Raw genomic sequence first — 16428 nt, forward strand, 5'->3', positions numbered from 1 at the left:
ATGGGTCTGCGTTGGAATGCAGATTGGATCGAGCATTGTTAATATACCCCTTCTCTACCGAGGCATGTTCACCGACGTGTGAGGCCTTGAAGATGGATGTCGCCGTCGTCGCGCATGTTCAGTATTCGCGGGTTTTGTGTGCATTGCATGCACCCTGGAAGGTACTGATGATCTTTGCGACTCCCACTATCTCCCAGTATAGATACTCCTGCTCTACCCAAGCTGTCGCACAGATGTAAAGCCTTATCATGGCTTCACACATCGATGCAGCGGTCTTCCGGTTCTTCCGCTGGGACTGCTGACTCGAGCATGCTGGCGAGCCGCCCTTGTCTCTGGCGTTTGCTCTGTCCCGAACTCCACCAAGCCCTTCGAGCGATATTGTACCGTGACAATGCCCACAATCCCGGACAAGTCGATCAGGATATGCGCGGACAGAGGAGGCACCTTCTGTGATGTGCACGCCTCGTTCCCCGATCCGGAGAAGCCGGACGAGCGCAAGGAGATCGTCGTAAAGCTCCGTACGTCTTGGACCACCCGATATCTGCGTGGGGAACCTGACACCGGCCTGCAGTCTCGCAGGATCCTGCCAACTACAACGATGCACCAACGGAGGGCATCCGGCGCGTACTGGAGATCGCGACAGGCGAGAAGATCCCGCGGGGGACCACGCTCAATACCGACAAGATCGGTACGCTCAACCCCCACCCGACCGCGTGCATGATGTTCACCATCCGCAGAGTACATCAGGCTGTCGACGACGGTCGCGACGAACGCACTCCTTGAGCGCAAGGGCCACAAGCACGCGCTGTTGATCACCCGCGGTTTCCGGGACCTCCTGCTCATTGGGAACCAATCGCGCCCGAAGATCTTCGACCTGAACATCCGCCGCCCGCCACCACTCTACTCCGCTGTGCTCGAGGTCGACGAGCGGGTCACGCTCGTGGGCTACACGTCCGATCCCAAGGCGGAGGAGCATGCGGTCCAGTTCGACGAGAACGGGCAGGTGAAGAGAGGCTACCGGGGCGCGGGGTGGGATGGGAAAGGCGATGCGGAGGGTCCGGGCGAGATCGTGCAGGGCTTGTCAGGCGAGGCAGTTAGGGTGATGCGTAGACCAGGTGAGCCGGTTTGCCAATATCATGCACCCCACACCTCGCGCCTGACTGCCGCTACCCAGACATCGAGGGTGTGCGAGCGGATCTACAGAAGCTCTACGATGACGGCTACCGCTCCATCGCGATCGTCTTCTGCCACTCCTACACGTACCCCGAGCACGAACTGCAGGTCGCCGCGCTTGCGCGCACGCTCGGCTTCGCCCACGTCTCCGCGTCCTCGCAGCTGCTGCCTATGATCAAGATGGTCCCGCGCGGCGTGTCCTCGACCGCGGACGCGTACCTCACGCCCGTCCTGCGGCAGTACCTCGACGGCTTCTTCACCGGGTTCGACGCGAAGCTGCGCGACGGGAAGGTGCGGAGCCCGCGCGTGGAGTTCATGGGCAGCGACGGCGGCCTGCTCGACCTGAACAACTTCTCCGGGCTGAAGAGCATTCTGAGCGGTCCTGCTGGGGGCGTTGTCGGTTATGCGCTCACTAGCTGGGACGAGAAGAAGAAGACGCCGGTCATTGGGTGCGCATATATGCGGTATAATATCGTACCGGGCTGACTGAGTGGGCTAGCATCGACGTTGGCGGCACTTCGACGGACGTCTCGCGCTTTGCGGGTCGTTACGAGGTTGTGTACGAGACAACGACAGCGGGGGTCACTATCCAGTCACCACAGCTGGACATCAACACCGTCGCTGCTGGAGGAGGCTCATGTCTGACGTTCCGGAACGGGCTATTCCTCGCTGGACCGCACAGCGCGGGTGCAGAGCCAGGACCTGCGTGTTATAGGTATGCTTTTAACTCTGCATTACACGCTGATGCGAGTCCTGATGCGGTGTCAACAGGAAGGGAGGACCGTTGGCCGTGACGGACGCTAATCTCATCCTAGGCCGCCTAGTGCCCGACTACTTCCCCAAGATCTTTGGCAAGTCTGAGGAAGAGCCCCTCGACGTTGAGGCGTCGCGCTCCGCCTTCGATCAACTCGTGCAGGAGATCAACGCCTCCGTCAGCGAAGAGAAGAAGATGGGTCTGGACGAGATCGTTTACGGGTCAGTGCCATTTCCGTTCAGCGAGGATGCCATCTGAAAAGTCATACAGGTTCATCAAGGTTGCAAACGAGACGATGTGCAGGCCTATCCGCGCCCTGACCGAGGCTCGTGGATACGCGACGTCTAGGCATATGTATGCACTCGACTTCCGTTTCTACTCTCTACGCTGACCATGTTTGTATATAGCCTCGCGAGCTTCGGTGGTGCCGGTGGCCAACATGCATGCGAGATCGCCCAGCTGCTCGGCATCAAGACGATCCTCATTCACCACTACAGTTCGATTCTGTCCGCATACGGCCTCGCTCTCGCTGACCGGTACGTTCCACTGTAATTCACCAACTACTATTCCTGACTTTCCTCTTAGGGCGTTCGAGCTGCAGGAGCCCTCGTCGACATTCTACACGCCCGACAACCGTGCGGTCCTCCGTGCGCGCTTGGACAAGCTCGACGCGCAAGTGCGCGAGGAGCTCTCCCGGCAAGGCTTCGAGGGGGCACGCGTGCACACCGAGCGCATGCTCAACATGCGCTTCGAGGGTACGGACACGGCGTTGATGGTGCTACCCACACCCGCGGACGGCGATGGCGCGGAAGACTTCGCCGCGGCGTTCCGGCGCGTGTACAAGGCCGAGTTCGGGTTCCTGCTCGAGAGCAAGGCGGTGATCGTCGACGACGTGAAGGTGCGCGGGATCGGGAAGACGTTCGACACGCTCGGGGAGTCCGTGTTCGACGAGGTCGCGCACATCGAGACGCGCGCGGTCGACCCCGCGAAGGCCGATGGGGCGTACAGCGTGTACTTCGACGGGGTCGGGCGCGTGAAGGATACTCCGGTGTACTTGCTCGAGTCGCTCAGTGCTGGGGACACGGTGAAGGGCCCTGCGATGATCATCGACAACACGCAGACGATTGTGATCATCCCTGGGGCGACGGCCGTGCTGACGAGCAAACACCTCTACATCACCTTGGAGTGAATGCGGAAATGAAAGGAAGCGGACGGTAGCACGGCAGGCAAGGTGCGGAAGCCCTTAGGTGCTATAGTCGGGGTATAACCTGACCAAAAGGCTGAAAAGGATGTGATAGCCTGAAAAAAGGCCGGAAAGGATGCGATAGTTTAACGCCGGTTTTGGCTATCGCATGGCTGTAGTGGCATGTCGGTTTTGACCTTTGTCTGCCGTGTAGGAGAAGATGTAGAACGATGTAACTGTGTACGATGCATGTACTATTGGAAAGGATGTGCTGGGATCAACCGGGGCTATCACGCTGGTGGACTGAGAAGGGTATATGTTACCGTGTGTGCCCACGGCGAGTATAAACCTTTTTTGCAGGTATACGATATGTATCGGTATTGACGTCAAATCACCCCTCCTCGCCACACTGGACAGTCCTCGGTTCTCAGCCACCTCATCCGGTATCACCTCTGCACATTTCGTAGGCCTAGATCTACACATGTATTACGAGTTCTGTATTATTTCACCCCCTGACTTCATCACGGCGAATCATCCAAACGTTCGGCTTCTTTGACGGTCCACGCACCAAACAAGGTGCCGTTGCTCCCCTCCACGCTCCCAAGGCAAATACTTTCAACAGTCATGAACAAAACCATACAAACATTGTCAACGGGTACAATCCGCGAGGCGGTCGATCGTTTCGCATAGGGGGCAGAGCAGGTACCAGACGACAGGAATGGGTATAGCTGGTGGCTGGGCGGAACCAACGAGAGAAGGAGAGCGAGGGCGCGCGGACGGGAGCAACGAGGGACGCTGTAGGTAGTGTGTCCTGAAGCCTAGATCGAGAAGAAGGGTTGATCCGCGCCCTGCTGCTGCTGTTGCTGCTGGTGCGCGAACGGGTTGTGGCCTGTCTGCTGCGGCGCCATGTATTTCCCCGCCTGTTGTCCGTATCTGCGTGGAGTTTAATAAATGCGCATAAGACTGAAACGCGGAACGCGACTGACCGGAGAGCACCGAAGTTTCCGAACGTGTCGATGCCTTCCTCCCGGTTCGCCAGGAGGCCGGCGAGCTTCGCATTCTCCTCGTCTGCGCGCGTCTTGACCGCGGGCATGGTGCTCTGCCTACCAGGTGGTGCGGATTGTGAGGCGGGTGGAGGGGACTGCGACACTTGTGGCTGTTGGCCGTAGGTGCCCTGCAAGTTGAACGAGACCGGACTTGCGGCCTGGAGGCCGTTTGTAGAGGGCAGGTTGGAAGTAGATAGTGACATCGCTGGCGCGAAGGGGTTGTTGGAGCTATATCAATATCAATGTCAATAAATGTCACTAGTAGTTTCACGAAGTACTCACCCAAAGCCGGTCGCTTGCGGCATAAGTGGCTGCTGCTGGGGCATGAGGAACTGCTGCTGCTGTTGCTGCATTTGGAGTAGCTGTTGCTGCCGCATCCATTCCTCCTGCTGAAGCTGCTGTTGCTGTTGCGCCTGGAGTTGCTGCTGTTGCATCTGCCACTCCTGCTGCTGGCGCATGTACTCGGCCTACATCGTACGTCAACTAGGGGCCTCGAAGGAAAGGATAGAGGCGATTTACCTGCATGGCTTCCTGCTGAGCCTGCTGCTGGTACGGGTTGAAGGACGTGAATTGGGGTTGGATTTGGGTGAACTGAGGCTGGATGAACTGGGATTGGTTCTGGAAGGAGGTGTCCACGAGCGGGAAGGGATTTGTGCTGGACTGTGATGCTCTACGACCACATAAGTATTGGCTCAACTCTCATCTGGATGGACGAATACACTCACTGTTGCTGGGCATCATCGAACAGACCCGACTGGTTCGCGTCTTGTACAGCCTTCGCACGGCGAGCCTCCTCTTCCTCGCTGAGCTTGATTGCCTGCTGCAGGTCGCGTTCCTCGGCCGTGAGCCTCGCCCGCGCCTGCTCCTCCGCCGCGGTCCGCTTGCTCTCCTCCAGTGCCTTGCGCAGTTCATCATCCTCCCGGCCCCCACCGTTCCGTTTCCGTGAAGGGAGACTCTGCGACCGCCTCTGCGCGTTCTCGCTATCGTCTTCGCCTCCTTCACCCCTACCACGGACCATCCGATCGCGCATCATGGCGCGGTCTCTCCGCTCATGGCGCAACCGTGACTCGTCCTGGAGCAGGTTCGTAATGTCCTTCGCCTTCTGCCGGACGTTCGCGCCCTGGTCCTTGCCCTCCTCGTCGACATATTGAAACTCCTTTAGGGTCTTGATAACGTATAGGTTGTCCCGGAAGTACACCACAACGTTCTCGGAGCCCGCATGGAGGAGATAGTCGAGCACCGTGAGTGACTGCGCACCCGATCAGCGGGAAGTACACCGGGATGCGGCAAGGGACCCACGCACCTTGAAGACGTGCCGCCAGTTCTTCCCCTTGTCGTTCAAACGCTTGTCCAACATCTCCATGATCTCCACGAAGTTGTCCCTAACCGGGGATGAGGCTTGTCGGACGGGTGCGACTGCGGCGAAGGGGGACGTACTGGTTATATGATAGCTGCGCGAGCTCGTTCATCTGGGTGCCCGATGGACCCCAGGGGTCGTTCGACGTCGCATCCCGAACCTTGGATTGAACATCTGAGTATCCCTTCGTGTAGTTTTTGGCTGCGCGGACGATGCCCTTGCCGAGGTGCTGCATGCCGGACATCGCTAGACCTCGCTGGTCCTTGGTTCGCGAGGGGGTGGGAGCGGAGGAAGCACAGAGAACGTCCTAGGCTATATATGCCGAGCTAATAGGGCTGTAGGTAATGAGCTGGTGTCGCCGTGGTCGTCGTTGTGAACAACCTACTGCGAGTACTTCCCCGCGCGGACGCAGTCATTAGGCGCTCGTGCGCAGCCTTCTGCGCGACAGTGACGCTCGAGCTCGAGCTCGTTCACGGTGCAAGGTGTTCAATACACATCCTCCCCATACCGACGCTCACGAATGCATGCTCTCGCTAACGGATGATTGCATACAGAGATATAGATGAGGTATGCTACGATAGAATGAAATCTAGTATATATATAGGATACAAAGCACGATAGAGATGTCGCATCTCCGGACATGTCGTTTTGCCAAGCGCTGCGCGTTATGCCTTTGTGATATCCGTACCGTGTTCTGGGCTAGGGGTGTGCGACACGTCAGAGCCAACTACGACCGCGTTGGCAAGTTCTATGTCCTTAAAGTCTTGCAGCGTTTCGCCGTCAGCGTTCGCCAATAGACCCTCCTCGACTGAGGCATCGTCGGACGCGGTGATACCGCCGGCAAGGGTGTTTTCTTGCGTCCTCACTTTGATGAGCTGAATGAACCAGGTGAGCGTGGGCTGGAAATATCGGAGGGGAGATATGAAACTAACGGCCACATAAACAGCGGATGTGAGAATAATGAAAGTCCCGAAAAGGGACAGCAGCGACGGCGAGGTGTGGAATATTACACGCTCGAAAATCGTGGCGAATATAATCTATTCATTCGGTGAGACTGGGCACACGAGTTATTCTGGGCAATGCTCACCTGGACGTAGACAGCCATGGTTCCCCTTCCAGCAGTCTCACGTTGCAACCCCATAGTCAAGAGGACCTTGTGAAATAGCCAGTTAGGAGTAACAGCATATATCTTGGCCTGAGGTATCTTACCTGTGCTATGAACCCAAACAGGCCAATGAGCAGCAGCATCAGAAGCCAATCCCATCTCATGGGTACAACGACTGGCGTGCGCATGACAATCATCCTGAACAGCAGCGGTTGAGTTCGTGTTGCGTGACGAGGTGTTTCTAGGACCTACGCTACTGTCGCCACGATGACACACTGGGATGAGAACGAGACTAGATTGTGCAGAGGGTGCGCGCGTTTTCCAACGGCGCGTATGCTGGTATCTGGGTAACATGGCTCAGTATATTTCTATGTGGTGCTGAGGATCTCGATCGAAAACCAAATAACTCACAAGCTCCAGTAGCTCCCAGGACGCCAAGTAGAGCGATTCTGTGGGGTACAATAGTCTTAGAGCGGATTTCAAGGGCACACGGACTTATTATCCCGCTCACCCTACTGCACCCACTCGCTGCGCGGGAGTCACGTCACTCGCGGATGGTATCCCATGATGCTGTTTTCCGAAGATAAAATCAGGGCGAGCTATCAGGACAACGCCAAGCAGGCTGGCCACTGCATGGTGTCACGATGAGCTACATGACGTAGAAGTCGAACGAGCCGCATATACTCACGTCCTGCAAATGCCTCGCGCCAGGAGAGCTTCTCATGTAACAGCACGGCACCTGTCACTGCCGTGCACATGGGAGCAAGGAAGGTCAATACTGTCGCGTCGGATAATGACAGGTACTGCAGCGAGTAGTACACCCCGAAGAGGCCGAAAAATCTGCCGCAGTATAAATCAGCTGCCATCCGAGGAAGACTGGGATACAAACGTACCCGAAGAATCCGCGGGCAACGAGAAGAAGGCGCACTCCTTTTGGTCCAAGGATGGGGTCGGGAACCTTCACGATGAGCCTCGAGAACAACATGAATGTAAGGCGCCTGCGTCGTGGAGTAACGCCGTAGAGCTCACATGTACGATATGCAACATACCCATGTAATAGACTGCGAGTAAGGGTCAGTAAGTCACGTACTGATGGTTTCGTCTACTCTATGCCGCTCTCAATCGAAGTGCACGCTGTCTCATTCGCTAATCCAGCGAATAGCCCATGCGACTGGAGCAATGAGCACTCACCATCCGCACAAAAATGAGCTACAGTATCTCTAATGAGTTCATCATAAATGATCAGAGAACACTGAAACTCACCTCGAAAGCCGGTACAGGGGTATCTAGACTATTCAGCTTCTTGACCCACACATTCATGAGGGAGAAGAATAGCTGGGCGGACGCTACAAGCAGCATCCCTAAGTTACTTTTGACTATCTCCCTCCCTTTGAGCAGGTAGCCGTGTAGTCTCCCAGAGTATGGTGGCCGTTTGGCATAGCGAATAGGACTGGGTGCGGGAATGTAGGACACAAGGGGTGATAATGGAATAGCAGCGTCGAAACTGGACCGGTCAGGTGTGGATGCGTCATAGGGCGTTCTTGTCGTGGACATGTCGTTTTATCGTTATCGTTTAATGATCCAGCACCTCAGGCTACAGTGGAAAGAGCGGTCGTGGAGTGAGAGTGAGGAGGACGGCGCCCGCTCGACGTCGAGAGGCTCGAGGACGATGATAATAAGCGCCCATAATAATTAGCACTTGATCTGCGAGTTAGCCGAGATCTAACGGGAGATTGAAAAGCCGCGGTGCAGCCGAGATGCCGTTGCCGATCTCCGCCGGGTAGGACCAATCAAAGAGAGTCGGAGCGCAAATATCTCAGGCGGTGAAGCCTGCGCGCCGTCGGAAACGGTGACAACGCCCATCGACCCGTCGCCGCCGTCATGCACAGTGCGCTCCTCTGAAGTCCTCCTTTCTGTCTCGCATGGAGGCAAACCACTCGGACCTATCTCGTCACTCTTCCTCGTCTTCTGCTGTCGACTTATCTGGCACGCCCGCTGGACTTGGCAGTTCTCGGCCCGCAACACCTCTCTCTTCTGACAACATCTCTCGGCGACGGACTAGCTGGGGAGGAGCCAACGCTATCCAGGACCCTCTACGTTTCAACCTGCAGCCGTCAGATTCCACACCAGGCCCGTCGCGTTCCGGGAATGCGACGTGGAGTTCAAACGAGGACCCCTTCTTCTCGCCCACGGATGAGGACCCGCCTTTCCGTGACTACTCGTATCGTGCAGGCGAAATGCGCTATCAAGACTCGAATCCGGTCTACTCCGCGTCACAGCCAGGACAATCCTCTGCTTCGCTCATTTCATCTCATTTCCGGGAGTCGGGGGACACTACGGACAGTACGCGCGATGACGACGAAGCACACCTCACCTCCAACATGTCGCGGCAAGGAGTGGGACCGGAGTGGGGAACCGGGGAGAGCGTGGATGCGGAGAGGACTGGTGCATCGGTGCGTGGCAAGCGGAGGACAGTCCGGTACGGCGCGTCGCCGCTCAAGAAGACGGGAACGACGCTGAAGACTTTCTCTGGCAACTTGCGGCGCGCGTCGTTACGCGTCGTCAACTTCGGAGGGCTCGGCCTGGATGAGCACGTGCGATTGCATGACGCACACGAACGCGACGAGAACCGGGACGAGGATGACGATGAGATACCCGACGAGGATGAGGCGCTGCCTGACTTGACGAAGACGCTGCCCATACGAGGGCGCACACTGGGATGCCTAGGTCCCCACAGCAAACTACGCCTCGCATTGTATAAGTTCCTCACATATCCGTAAGTGGTCTTGAAGTGTACAAGTGCGCAGTGCTTGCAGTGCTTACGCTCGCTCCGCAGATGGACTGAACCGATCATATTGCTCCTAATTATCATTAACGGACTTGTTCTCGCGATCCAGGCATCTCGCCCCCATGCTCTGCCAGAAGACTGGCCGGACGATAGCCCACCTCCTCCCATGAAGGGTTACTTCCATGCCTGGGAAGACTATGTGCTATTCGTACTGTTCTGCTTATTCACGTGGGTGATACGTTCAGATTGGCATTCGTATCCAAGCTCACTCGCTGTAGTCTGGAAGCCTTTGCGCGAATATGTGTATCTGGACTCTTACTAGACCCGGAAGTTCCTGTCTCCACACTCTTTCAGTCACCCTTCGCGACATACCCGAACATGGCGCGCCCGCCGAACACAGCTGTCGAAGCCAGCTTCAATATCGCTCGAACCCCTTCCGTCACTAGCACCCACGGTCCATCCCAGCTTCACCGAGGACTCTCTATGACGCAACGCTTGAAGCAATTTCGCAAAAACCTTGCTCGCCCGTTCACCCTTGCGCATCATTCCTTATCGGCATCACAACCCTCAGCTGGGAGCAACAATACACCTTCGCGACCGCGTTCTGATACTACCCAGTCGAAGTCTCCAATGGCGGAGAAAGCTCTGTCAGGAGCGCAACACTTGCATGCTCATATGCGGAATCCATCCGAACCAACATTCCTTTCCAAAGCACTGCGCTCCGACAACTCCGAAAATACGCTGTCATTACCATTCCGCCTCAGTGTGGAGGACTCGAGGGGGCAAACTCATCGCAACCTGCCTTACCTCCGACATAGCTGGACTAGGATTGACTTTGTCGCTATCTTGAGCTTCTGGATAACAGTGGTTTTGGCATCTTCTGGCGTAGAACGAAATCAGTACCACATTGGCTTATTCCGCGCTATGAGTGTCCTGCGGACGGCTCGATTGCTGGCCATCACTTCCGGTACAACTGTGAGCATACTGTCCATTCGTCCAACCCAACTTGATTTAACTTGGTGGTGCACAGACGATCATGCGATCTCTGAAGACTGCCCGGCCGCTTCTCGCCAGCGTTTCTTACTTCGTGCTGTTCGCAATGATTCTCTTCTCGTGAGTTTTGCATACCTTTGATCAAGAACATCCGTTGCTAATAGTTTCCGCAGCATTGTCGGCATTCAATCGTTCAAGGGCTCCTTTCGTCGGACATGCCATCTGCTCCCTACCCTGGGCGAAGATGACATCGCGCTCGACCAGAATTGTGGCGGGTACATCAATTCGACAACGCTGCAAACAATGGGCTACATCAATGCGGACGGGCAGAATGCTTCACCCAAAGGATTCATCTGCCCACTCGGACAAATTTGCGTGGTATGTACTCATTGCTTCATATGTCACTCCGTCTCACCAAGAATAACGCGCACAGGAGAACGCAGACAATCCAAATTCGGACCTTGAGAGCTTTGACATGATCTACTTCGCTGCTCTCCAGGTCGTAATCGTCTCCTCAGCAAACGGGGTGCGCATATAGCCATATTTTATTCCCGCATTCCGGCTAATTTTCTCCACAGTGGTCTGGCCTTATGTATCAGATGATGGACGCCGAGTTCTTCGTGTCCTGTTTCTTCTACATCGTCTGCATCATCGTCCTGAACTTCTGGCTCATCAACCTGTTCGTTGCGGTGATCACCAATACGTTCTCAGCTATCCGGTCGGACACAAAGAAGAGTGCATTCGGAGCGGCACCGTATGTTACATCTTCCTCTGGTTGAAACGCCCGCTGACCGTGCTACAGCCTTGCCGCCGTGGTCGAAGAGAACGAAGAGGGCTGGTCGATGGTCGATGGCAGACGCGTTGCTGGCAGGAACCGTATCCGGGAGGTCTACGAGAGTATCCGCTGGTGCTGGGTCTTCTTCGCTCTAGCATCGCTTGTTCTGCAGGCGACGCGCACTGTTGACATCTCGGACATGCATGCGGAGATCTTGGACAAGGGTGAGCTTGCGCTCACGCTCACTTTTGACGTCGAGATTATCATCCGGGTGCTCGCCTACTTGCCTGACTGGCGGAAGTTCTTCTACCGGGGGCAGAACGTCCTCGACTTGCTGCTCGCGATCGGGTCAAGCATCATCCAAATTCCGGCTATACACCGCTCGCCGCTCTACCCTTGGCTGACGATCTTCCAACTTATGCGGTTCTACCGCGTGATCCTGGAGATTCCTAGGATGAAGCCCCTACTGGTAAGTAGTTTGTCTTTAATATCGCGATAATTTGACCAAATTTCTCTCCGTTCAGCTCGCGGTCTTCGGGAACATGTACGGTCTGGCCAACATGTCTCTGTTCCTCATCGAGATCAACTTGCTCGCCGCGCTCTTCGCGGTCCAGCTAGTCGGAGGGGATGTCAAATCTGGGGAGCTTATCGACTTCGGGACGTTATACAACACCTTCCTCGGCATCTATCAGGTGTTCTCGTCCGAGAACTGGACAGATGTACTCTACAAGGCTGCGGAACCCGAAGTTCCCCTTCGACAGTCCGTCATAGTTGTGCTCTTCGTGGCTGGATGGATGTTCTTCGCAAACTGTAAGTATCCCGTAGTCTTTGCTGATATCCCGCTAAATCCCTGCTAGACATCGTGCTGCAAATGTTCATCGCCGTCATCAACGAGAACTTCGATGTCGCTGAGGAGTCGAAGCGCAGTAGGCAAGCCTCGCACTATTGGGCCTCGCATCGTCCACAGCAAGTGCGCTCTACTTGGGTTCGCAAGCTGAACCCCTACCGGTGGTTCAAGGCGCAGCCGAAGGCCATCGAGGTGGAGCTGCCGTCGAACTTGGTGCTGCCAATGCAGAAGGCGCTCGTGCAAGACTACGGCCTCCCGAAACGAGAGAACTCCTTCGTTGTATGCGCCCTCTCTGCTGCAACTTACGCTAGACACTAACTACCCTTTGCAGGACACAAAGACCCGGCGCGGCGGTGCGCAAAAGCAGTACTCGGCGAAGTCTACCCTAAGACGACTACAGCGTCTCTTCGCGGGCGAGATTACTGCTGGAGACATGCCACTCACTACTCTCCGTAACACTCGTCGGGACTCGGTTGCGACTGCGGATCCTGTAGATGAAGAAACCGAGAGGCATCTGTGAGTGCATAGTTCACTGTCACATGCGTCATTCGTTGACCCTCGTCTCAGGGAGGTACTGGCAGCCTTGAACAACGACGCAGTCGACGTGGAAGAGCTCAACGATGCTCTATACGAGCGCCGGGCGCAGAAGGCCGATTTCATCCGTGACCACCCTAGCTACGACAAGACGTTCTGGGTCTTCTCGCAGAAGAACTGGCTCCGCAAGGCGTGCCAGAAGCTCGTTGCTCCGCCAGGAGGAGATCGTATCTTCGGAACGCCTCACTCGGCAATCGCTCACCCCATCTTCCAACTCCTGCTCCTCCTGACCGTCATTGGAGGAATTGTGGTGGAGAGCATCGCGACTCCCATATACCGCCGCGACTTCTACGCCGAGAATGGCCCGATCCGTGGAACCTGGTTTGATCTCGCTGAGGGGTCGTTTGCCCTTGTCCTTGCTCTCGAATTCGTCATCAAGATCATCGCGGACGGTTTCCTGTTCACCCCGAACGCATACATTCGTAGCATCTGGAACGTTCTCGACTTTTTCATCCTCGTGGGTATCCTCGTCAACGCTGCCACGGGCCTCATCTTCATCGGGGGTCTCAGCCGCCTCACACGCTCTTTGAAGGCTCTTCGCGCCCTGCGGCTTATCACGCTCATTGAGAAGATGCGGTCCACCTTCGAATCGTTGATTATTTCTGGCATCGCCCGTATCCTCGACGCTGCGCTCCTCGCGATCCTGTACATGATCCCCTACGCCGTCTGGGGTCTCAACATCTTCGCGGGCGTCACGAACGAGTGCAACGACTCCTCGGCGTCTGGCATCAGCGACTGTATCAACGAGTACTCGACAGGCTTCGTCAACGATGGGAACTCGTTCACCTACCTCGTTCCACGAGTGTGGGACAACCCCGCGCCTTCGACTACATTCTCGTTTGACAGCTTCCGACAGTCTCTCCTCATTCTGTTCGAGATCGTCTCGCTCGAGGGCTGGGTGGATGTGCTAGGTGTTGCGACGAGTGTCACTGGTGAAGGGCAACAACCGCAGACCAACGCGTCCGTCGGCAACTCGATCTTCTTCCTCATCTACAACTTGCTGGGCGGCGTTGTCATCTTCACGCTCTTTGTCAGGTGAGTCGATTCTGGCGTCATCATCGAGCACAACGCTTATGTCGAGCGCAGTATCATCATCGGCAATTTCACGTCGAAGACCGGCTCTGCCCTGCTTACGCAGGCCCAACGAGAGTGGATCGACTTGCAGAAACTCGTCAAGAGGCAGCGTCCTTCCAAACGTCCAAAGAAGAGACCCACATGGGCCGTCAGGCAGTGGTGCTACGATCGTGCTGTCCACAAGCATGGTTGGTGGCATCGGATGATGACTGTGTTGTACACCTTGCACGTCGTCGCTCTTATGTAAGTACCTCATGACCTTCTTCGCTTTTCAGATGACTCACTTTTGCGCGACAGGACGCAGACGTTCACACCGCAGGACATCTTGGACGAAGCGCGCAGTATGTGATTTCTGTCAGTCAGCTATGAAGTGGATGTCTGAACGCATTCCTTCAGACGACTTCTTCCTCTTCGTCACGGTCATGTATGTCGTGGACATCCTCGTCAGGATGTTGGGCCTCGGGTGGAGGAGCTACAGCGCAAACGGCTGGAACATCTTCGACATCATCGTTGCTGGCGGCAGTCTCGTCGCCACTCTGATCGTACGCTTCAACACGGGAGGCTTCGTCATCCAGCAGCTGCAGAAGCTCTTCATAACCAGCATTGCGTTCAAGCTCGTGCAGCGCGTGAACAGTCTCAACAAGCTGTTTAAGACCGCCGTGTACGTTATAACCCCTGTGTATGCGTGTATTGTTGTGCTAAAGCCCGTCACAGGGGGAGTCTTCCGGTCATTCTCAGTCTGCTCGGGCTTTGGGTTATCCTGTTCCTGTTCTTCGCGATCCTCTTCGTGGAGGTCTTCAGTCTGACCAAATGGAACACGGGCGAAGCACGGAACTCTAACTACTCCAGCATGGCCAAAGCTTTGGTCATGTTAGCCTTCATGACAACAGGGTATGTGCAGTTGCGTGTAGCCTGCTGTTCAAGTGCTGATCACCACACAGAGAGGGCTGGAATCAGTATATGCACGACTTGTAAGCCCACCTGTCATTAATTGATCGAGCTCATACTGAACACCATTGCTCACTGTAGCGCTCTGGACTACCCTCGCTGCACGGTTAATCTCAACGGGGAGACCGACTGCGGCAGCATCTATTGGTCTTTCACTCTCTTCATCGCGTGGAACTTGCTGAGCATGGTGAGTCATCTTTATGGTGGACGTTGCTCCGGCACTGACGGTCGCGCAGTACATCTTTGCCAACTTGTTCACCGGTGTGGTCGTCGAGAGTTTCTACTACGTATTCCAGATGTCCAGCGGGGCCAAATCGATCACTCGAGAAGAGATGCGCGCGTTCAAGAAGGTGTGGGCCGAGTTCGCGAACCCGAAGACCGGTTATCTGGAGCGTGCCAACTTCGTGCGATTCTTTGGGGTACGTGGTTCGAGACGCAAGGAAGCGGCCGAACGCATATACTGATATTCACCTTAGAAATTGAGCGGCATCTTCGAAGTCCGGATCTACCCCGCAGAGTACAGCATCCGCAGAATCATGGCCTACTCCAAGGATTCGCAGGGTGTCGACTCGTGGCACGAGAAGATCGTCGGCGGCTATGATTTCAACAAGGTAGACGGAATCCTCAGCGGCGTCGACCGTGCTGCTATCAAGCGGAGGAAGAACTTGTACAACCGGCTCTACCATGAGGCACGCATCTCGCACGAACCCGGCAAGGGCATCTCCTTCACCAACATGCTGCTGCTTTTGGCGCATCACAAGCTGATTGTCGACCGAGAGGCTCTCGTGTACGTATCTACGCATGCTGTGTGCGTATGTGTTGCTCATATTACTTCGCAGCCTCAAGGATCTTGTCGTACGGACCGAAACGAACAAGCTCGTCACGGATCTAGTGGACTTCGACCGCGTGCAGTCCCTGCTACTCATGATCCTGTACCGCCGGCGGTATCTCGCGCAGAGAGAGCAGGCTCGCATGGAGCATTACGGCCTGGTCCAATCAGGTCAGTATCTGCGTCACAAGGCGCATATCCACAAGGGCTCACCAGTATGCAGACATTCCTGCCATCGTCGTCGACGATTTCCCCGCTACCCCGCCAATGATCACTCGTGACATTACATCGCCTGGTCAAACGCCCATTCATCGCTTCGGCGGGGCGGAGACGCCTACGATCTCCCCGGGCGCATTTCAATCTCCGGAGTTGTCGTTCTCGGCGGACATGCTGTCGTTCGAGCCAGACACGCCGTCGCGACGCACGCTGCAGCGGCGGCAGAGGACGAGCGACGTCACCATGTTGTCCATAGACATGGGCAGCAGGTGTGTTCTTACGTTGGCGTATGTGTTGAACGTCTGTGCTGACACTGGGGCTAGGCTGGACGCATCGATGTCGAGAGAGTCCCGTTCCGAGGACGAAGACGACATGGACACGATGCAAAATTCTATGTGGAGTGGTAAGAGTACGATATCATATCATTGGGCCTAGCGCTGACTTGTCATACAGACATGATGCTAGAAGCCGCGGAGGAGGACAAGGAGTAGAACTTTTTATACGCTCACCGTCAGACGTTCATTGCACATACCGGACTTTTCAGGGACTCTAAGGGTATTGCATATTGTAGAGCTATTGCATGATATCAGTAGTGTAGACCAACTTTGCACCTAATTTATTATCCACTCGTCGAGCTCCCTGACCTTTGCAGTCGCTCTCTTGCGAAGAGGGGGCACGCGGAGATGGAGAACATTCGGGGGCGCGGGGTGTGTTTTGTGGGACATGTCCCGAAACATGCTCTGCGT

General features: G+C 55.8%; 4 protein-coding genes across 4 annotated transcripts; 2 read left to right on the forward strand and 2 right to left on the reverse strand.

The window, feature by feature from the left end:
* Positions 1–357: 357 nt before the first annotated feature.
* On the forward strand, positions 358–3418 carry TRAVEDRAFT_31931 (5-oxoprolinase). The gene is made up of 9 exons (XM_008045863.1): positions 358–518; positions 572–688; positions 738–1115; positions 1175–1622; positions 1673–1888; positions 1945–2148; positions 2198–2281; positions 2335–2463; positions 2513–3418. Exons 1-9 carry the CDS (start codon positions 392–394, stop codon positions 3114–3116), a joined length of 2307 nt encoding a protein of 768 aa, XP_008044054.1. The 5' UTR covers positions 358–391; the 3' UTR covers positions 3117–3418.
* A 132-nt stretch (positions 3419–3550) lies between these two features.
* On the reverse strand, positions 3551–5873 carry TRAVEDRAFT_155750 (ENTH-domain-containing protein). The gene is made up of 7 exons (XM_008046268.1): positions 5594–5873; positions 5460–5538; positions 4882–5405; positions 4676–4826; positions 4439–4623; positions 4097–4384; positions 3551–4043 (listed from the first exon to the last, which is right to left on the reverse strand). Exons 1-7 carry the CDS (start codon positions 5755–5757, stop codon positions 3929–3931), a joined length of 1506 nt encoding a protein of 501 aa, XP_008044459.1. The 5' UTR covers positions 5758–5873; the 3' UTR covers positions 3551–3928.
* A 222-nt stretch (positions 5874–6095) lies between these two features.
* On the reverse strand, positions 6096–8010 carry TRAVEDRAFT_155752 (DUF6-domain-containing protein). Its single transcript, XM_008046269.1, has 12 exons — positions 7882–8010; positions 7810–7827; positions 7648–7679; positions 7512–7589; positions 7307–7458; positions 7130–7247; positions 7030–7067; positions 6871–6961; positions 6723–6816; positions 6601–6666; positions 6446–6550; positions 6096–6388 (listed from the first exon to the last, which is right to left on the reverse strand). The coding sequence occupies exons 1-12, from the start codon at positions 7975–7977 to the stop codon at positions 6179–6181; spliced, it is 1098 nt and encodes a 365-aa protein (XP_008044460.1). The 5' UTR covers positions 7978–8010; the 3' UTR covers positions 6096–6178.
* A 737-nt stretch (positions 8011–8747) lies between these two features.
* Positions 8748–16300, forward strand: TRAVEDRAFT_155754 (uncharacterized protein). The gene is made up of 24 exons (XM_008046270.1): positions 8748–9394; positions 9455–9634; positions 9685–10381; positions 10437–10519; positions 10573–10777; positions 10833–10925; positions 10978–11153; positions 11202–11643; positions 11699–11984; positions 12032–12300; positions 12353–12537; positions 12589–13650; positions 13702–13932; positions 13987–14030; positions 14086–14350; positions 14404–14580; positions 14631–14660; positions 14719–14824; positions 14874–15056; positions 15114–15424; positions 15477–15637; positions 15690–15951; positions 16006–16085; positions 16136–16300. Exons 1-24 carry the CDS (start codon positions 8856–8858, stop codon positions 16171–16173), a joined length of 6105 nt encoding a protein of 2034 aa, XP_008044461.1. The 5' UTR covers positions 8748–8855; the 3' UTR covers positions 16174–16300.
* Positions 16301–16428: the final 128 nt, after the last annotated feature.

This window comes from Trametes versicolor (assembly GCF_000271585.1).
Source record: "Trametes versicolor FP-101664 SS1 unplaced genomic scaffold TRAVEscaffold_13, whole genome shotgun sequence".
Taxonomy (NCBI): domain Eukaryota; kingdom Fungi; phylum Basidiomycota; class Agaricomycetes; order Polyporales; family Polyporaceae; genus Trametes; species Trametes versicolor.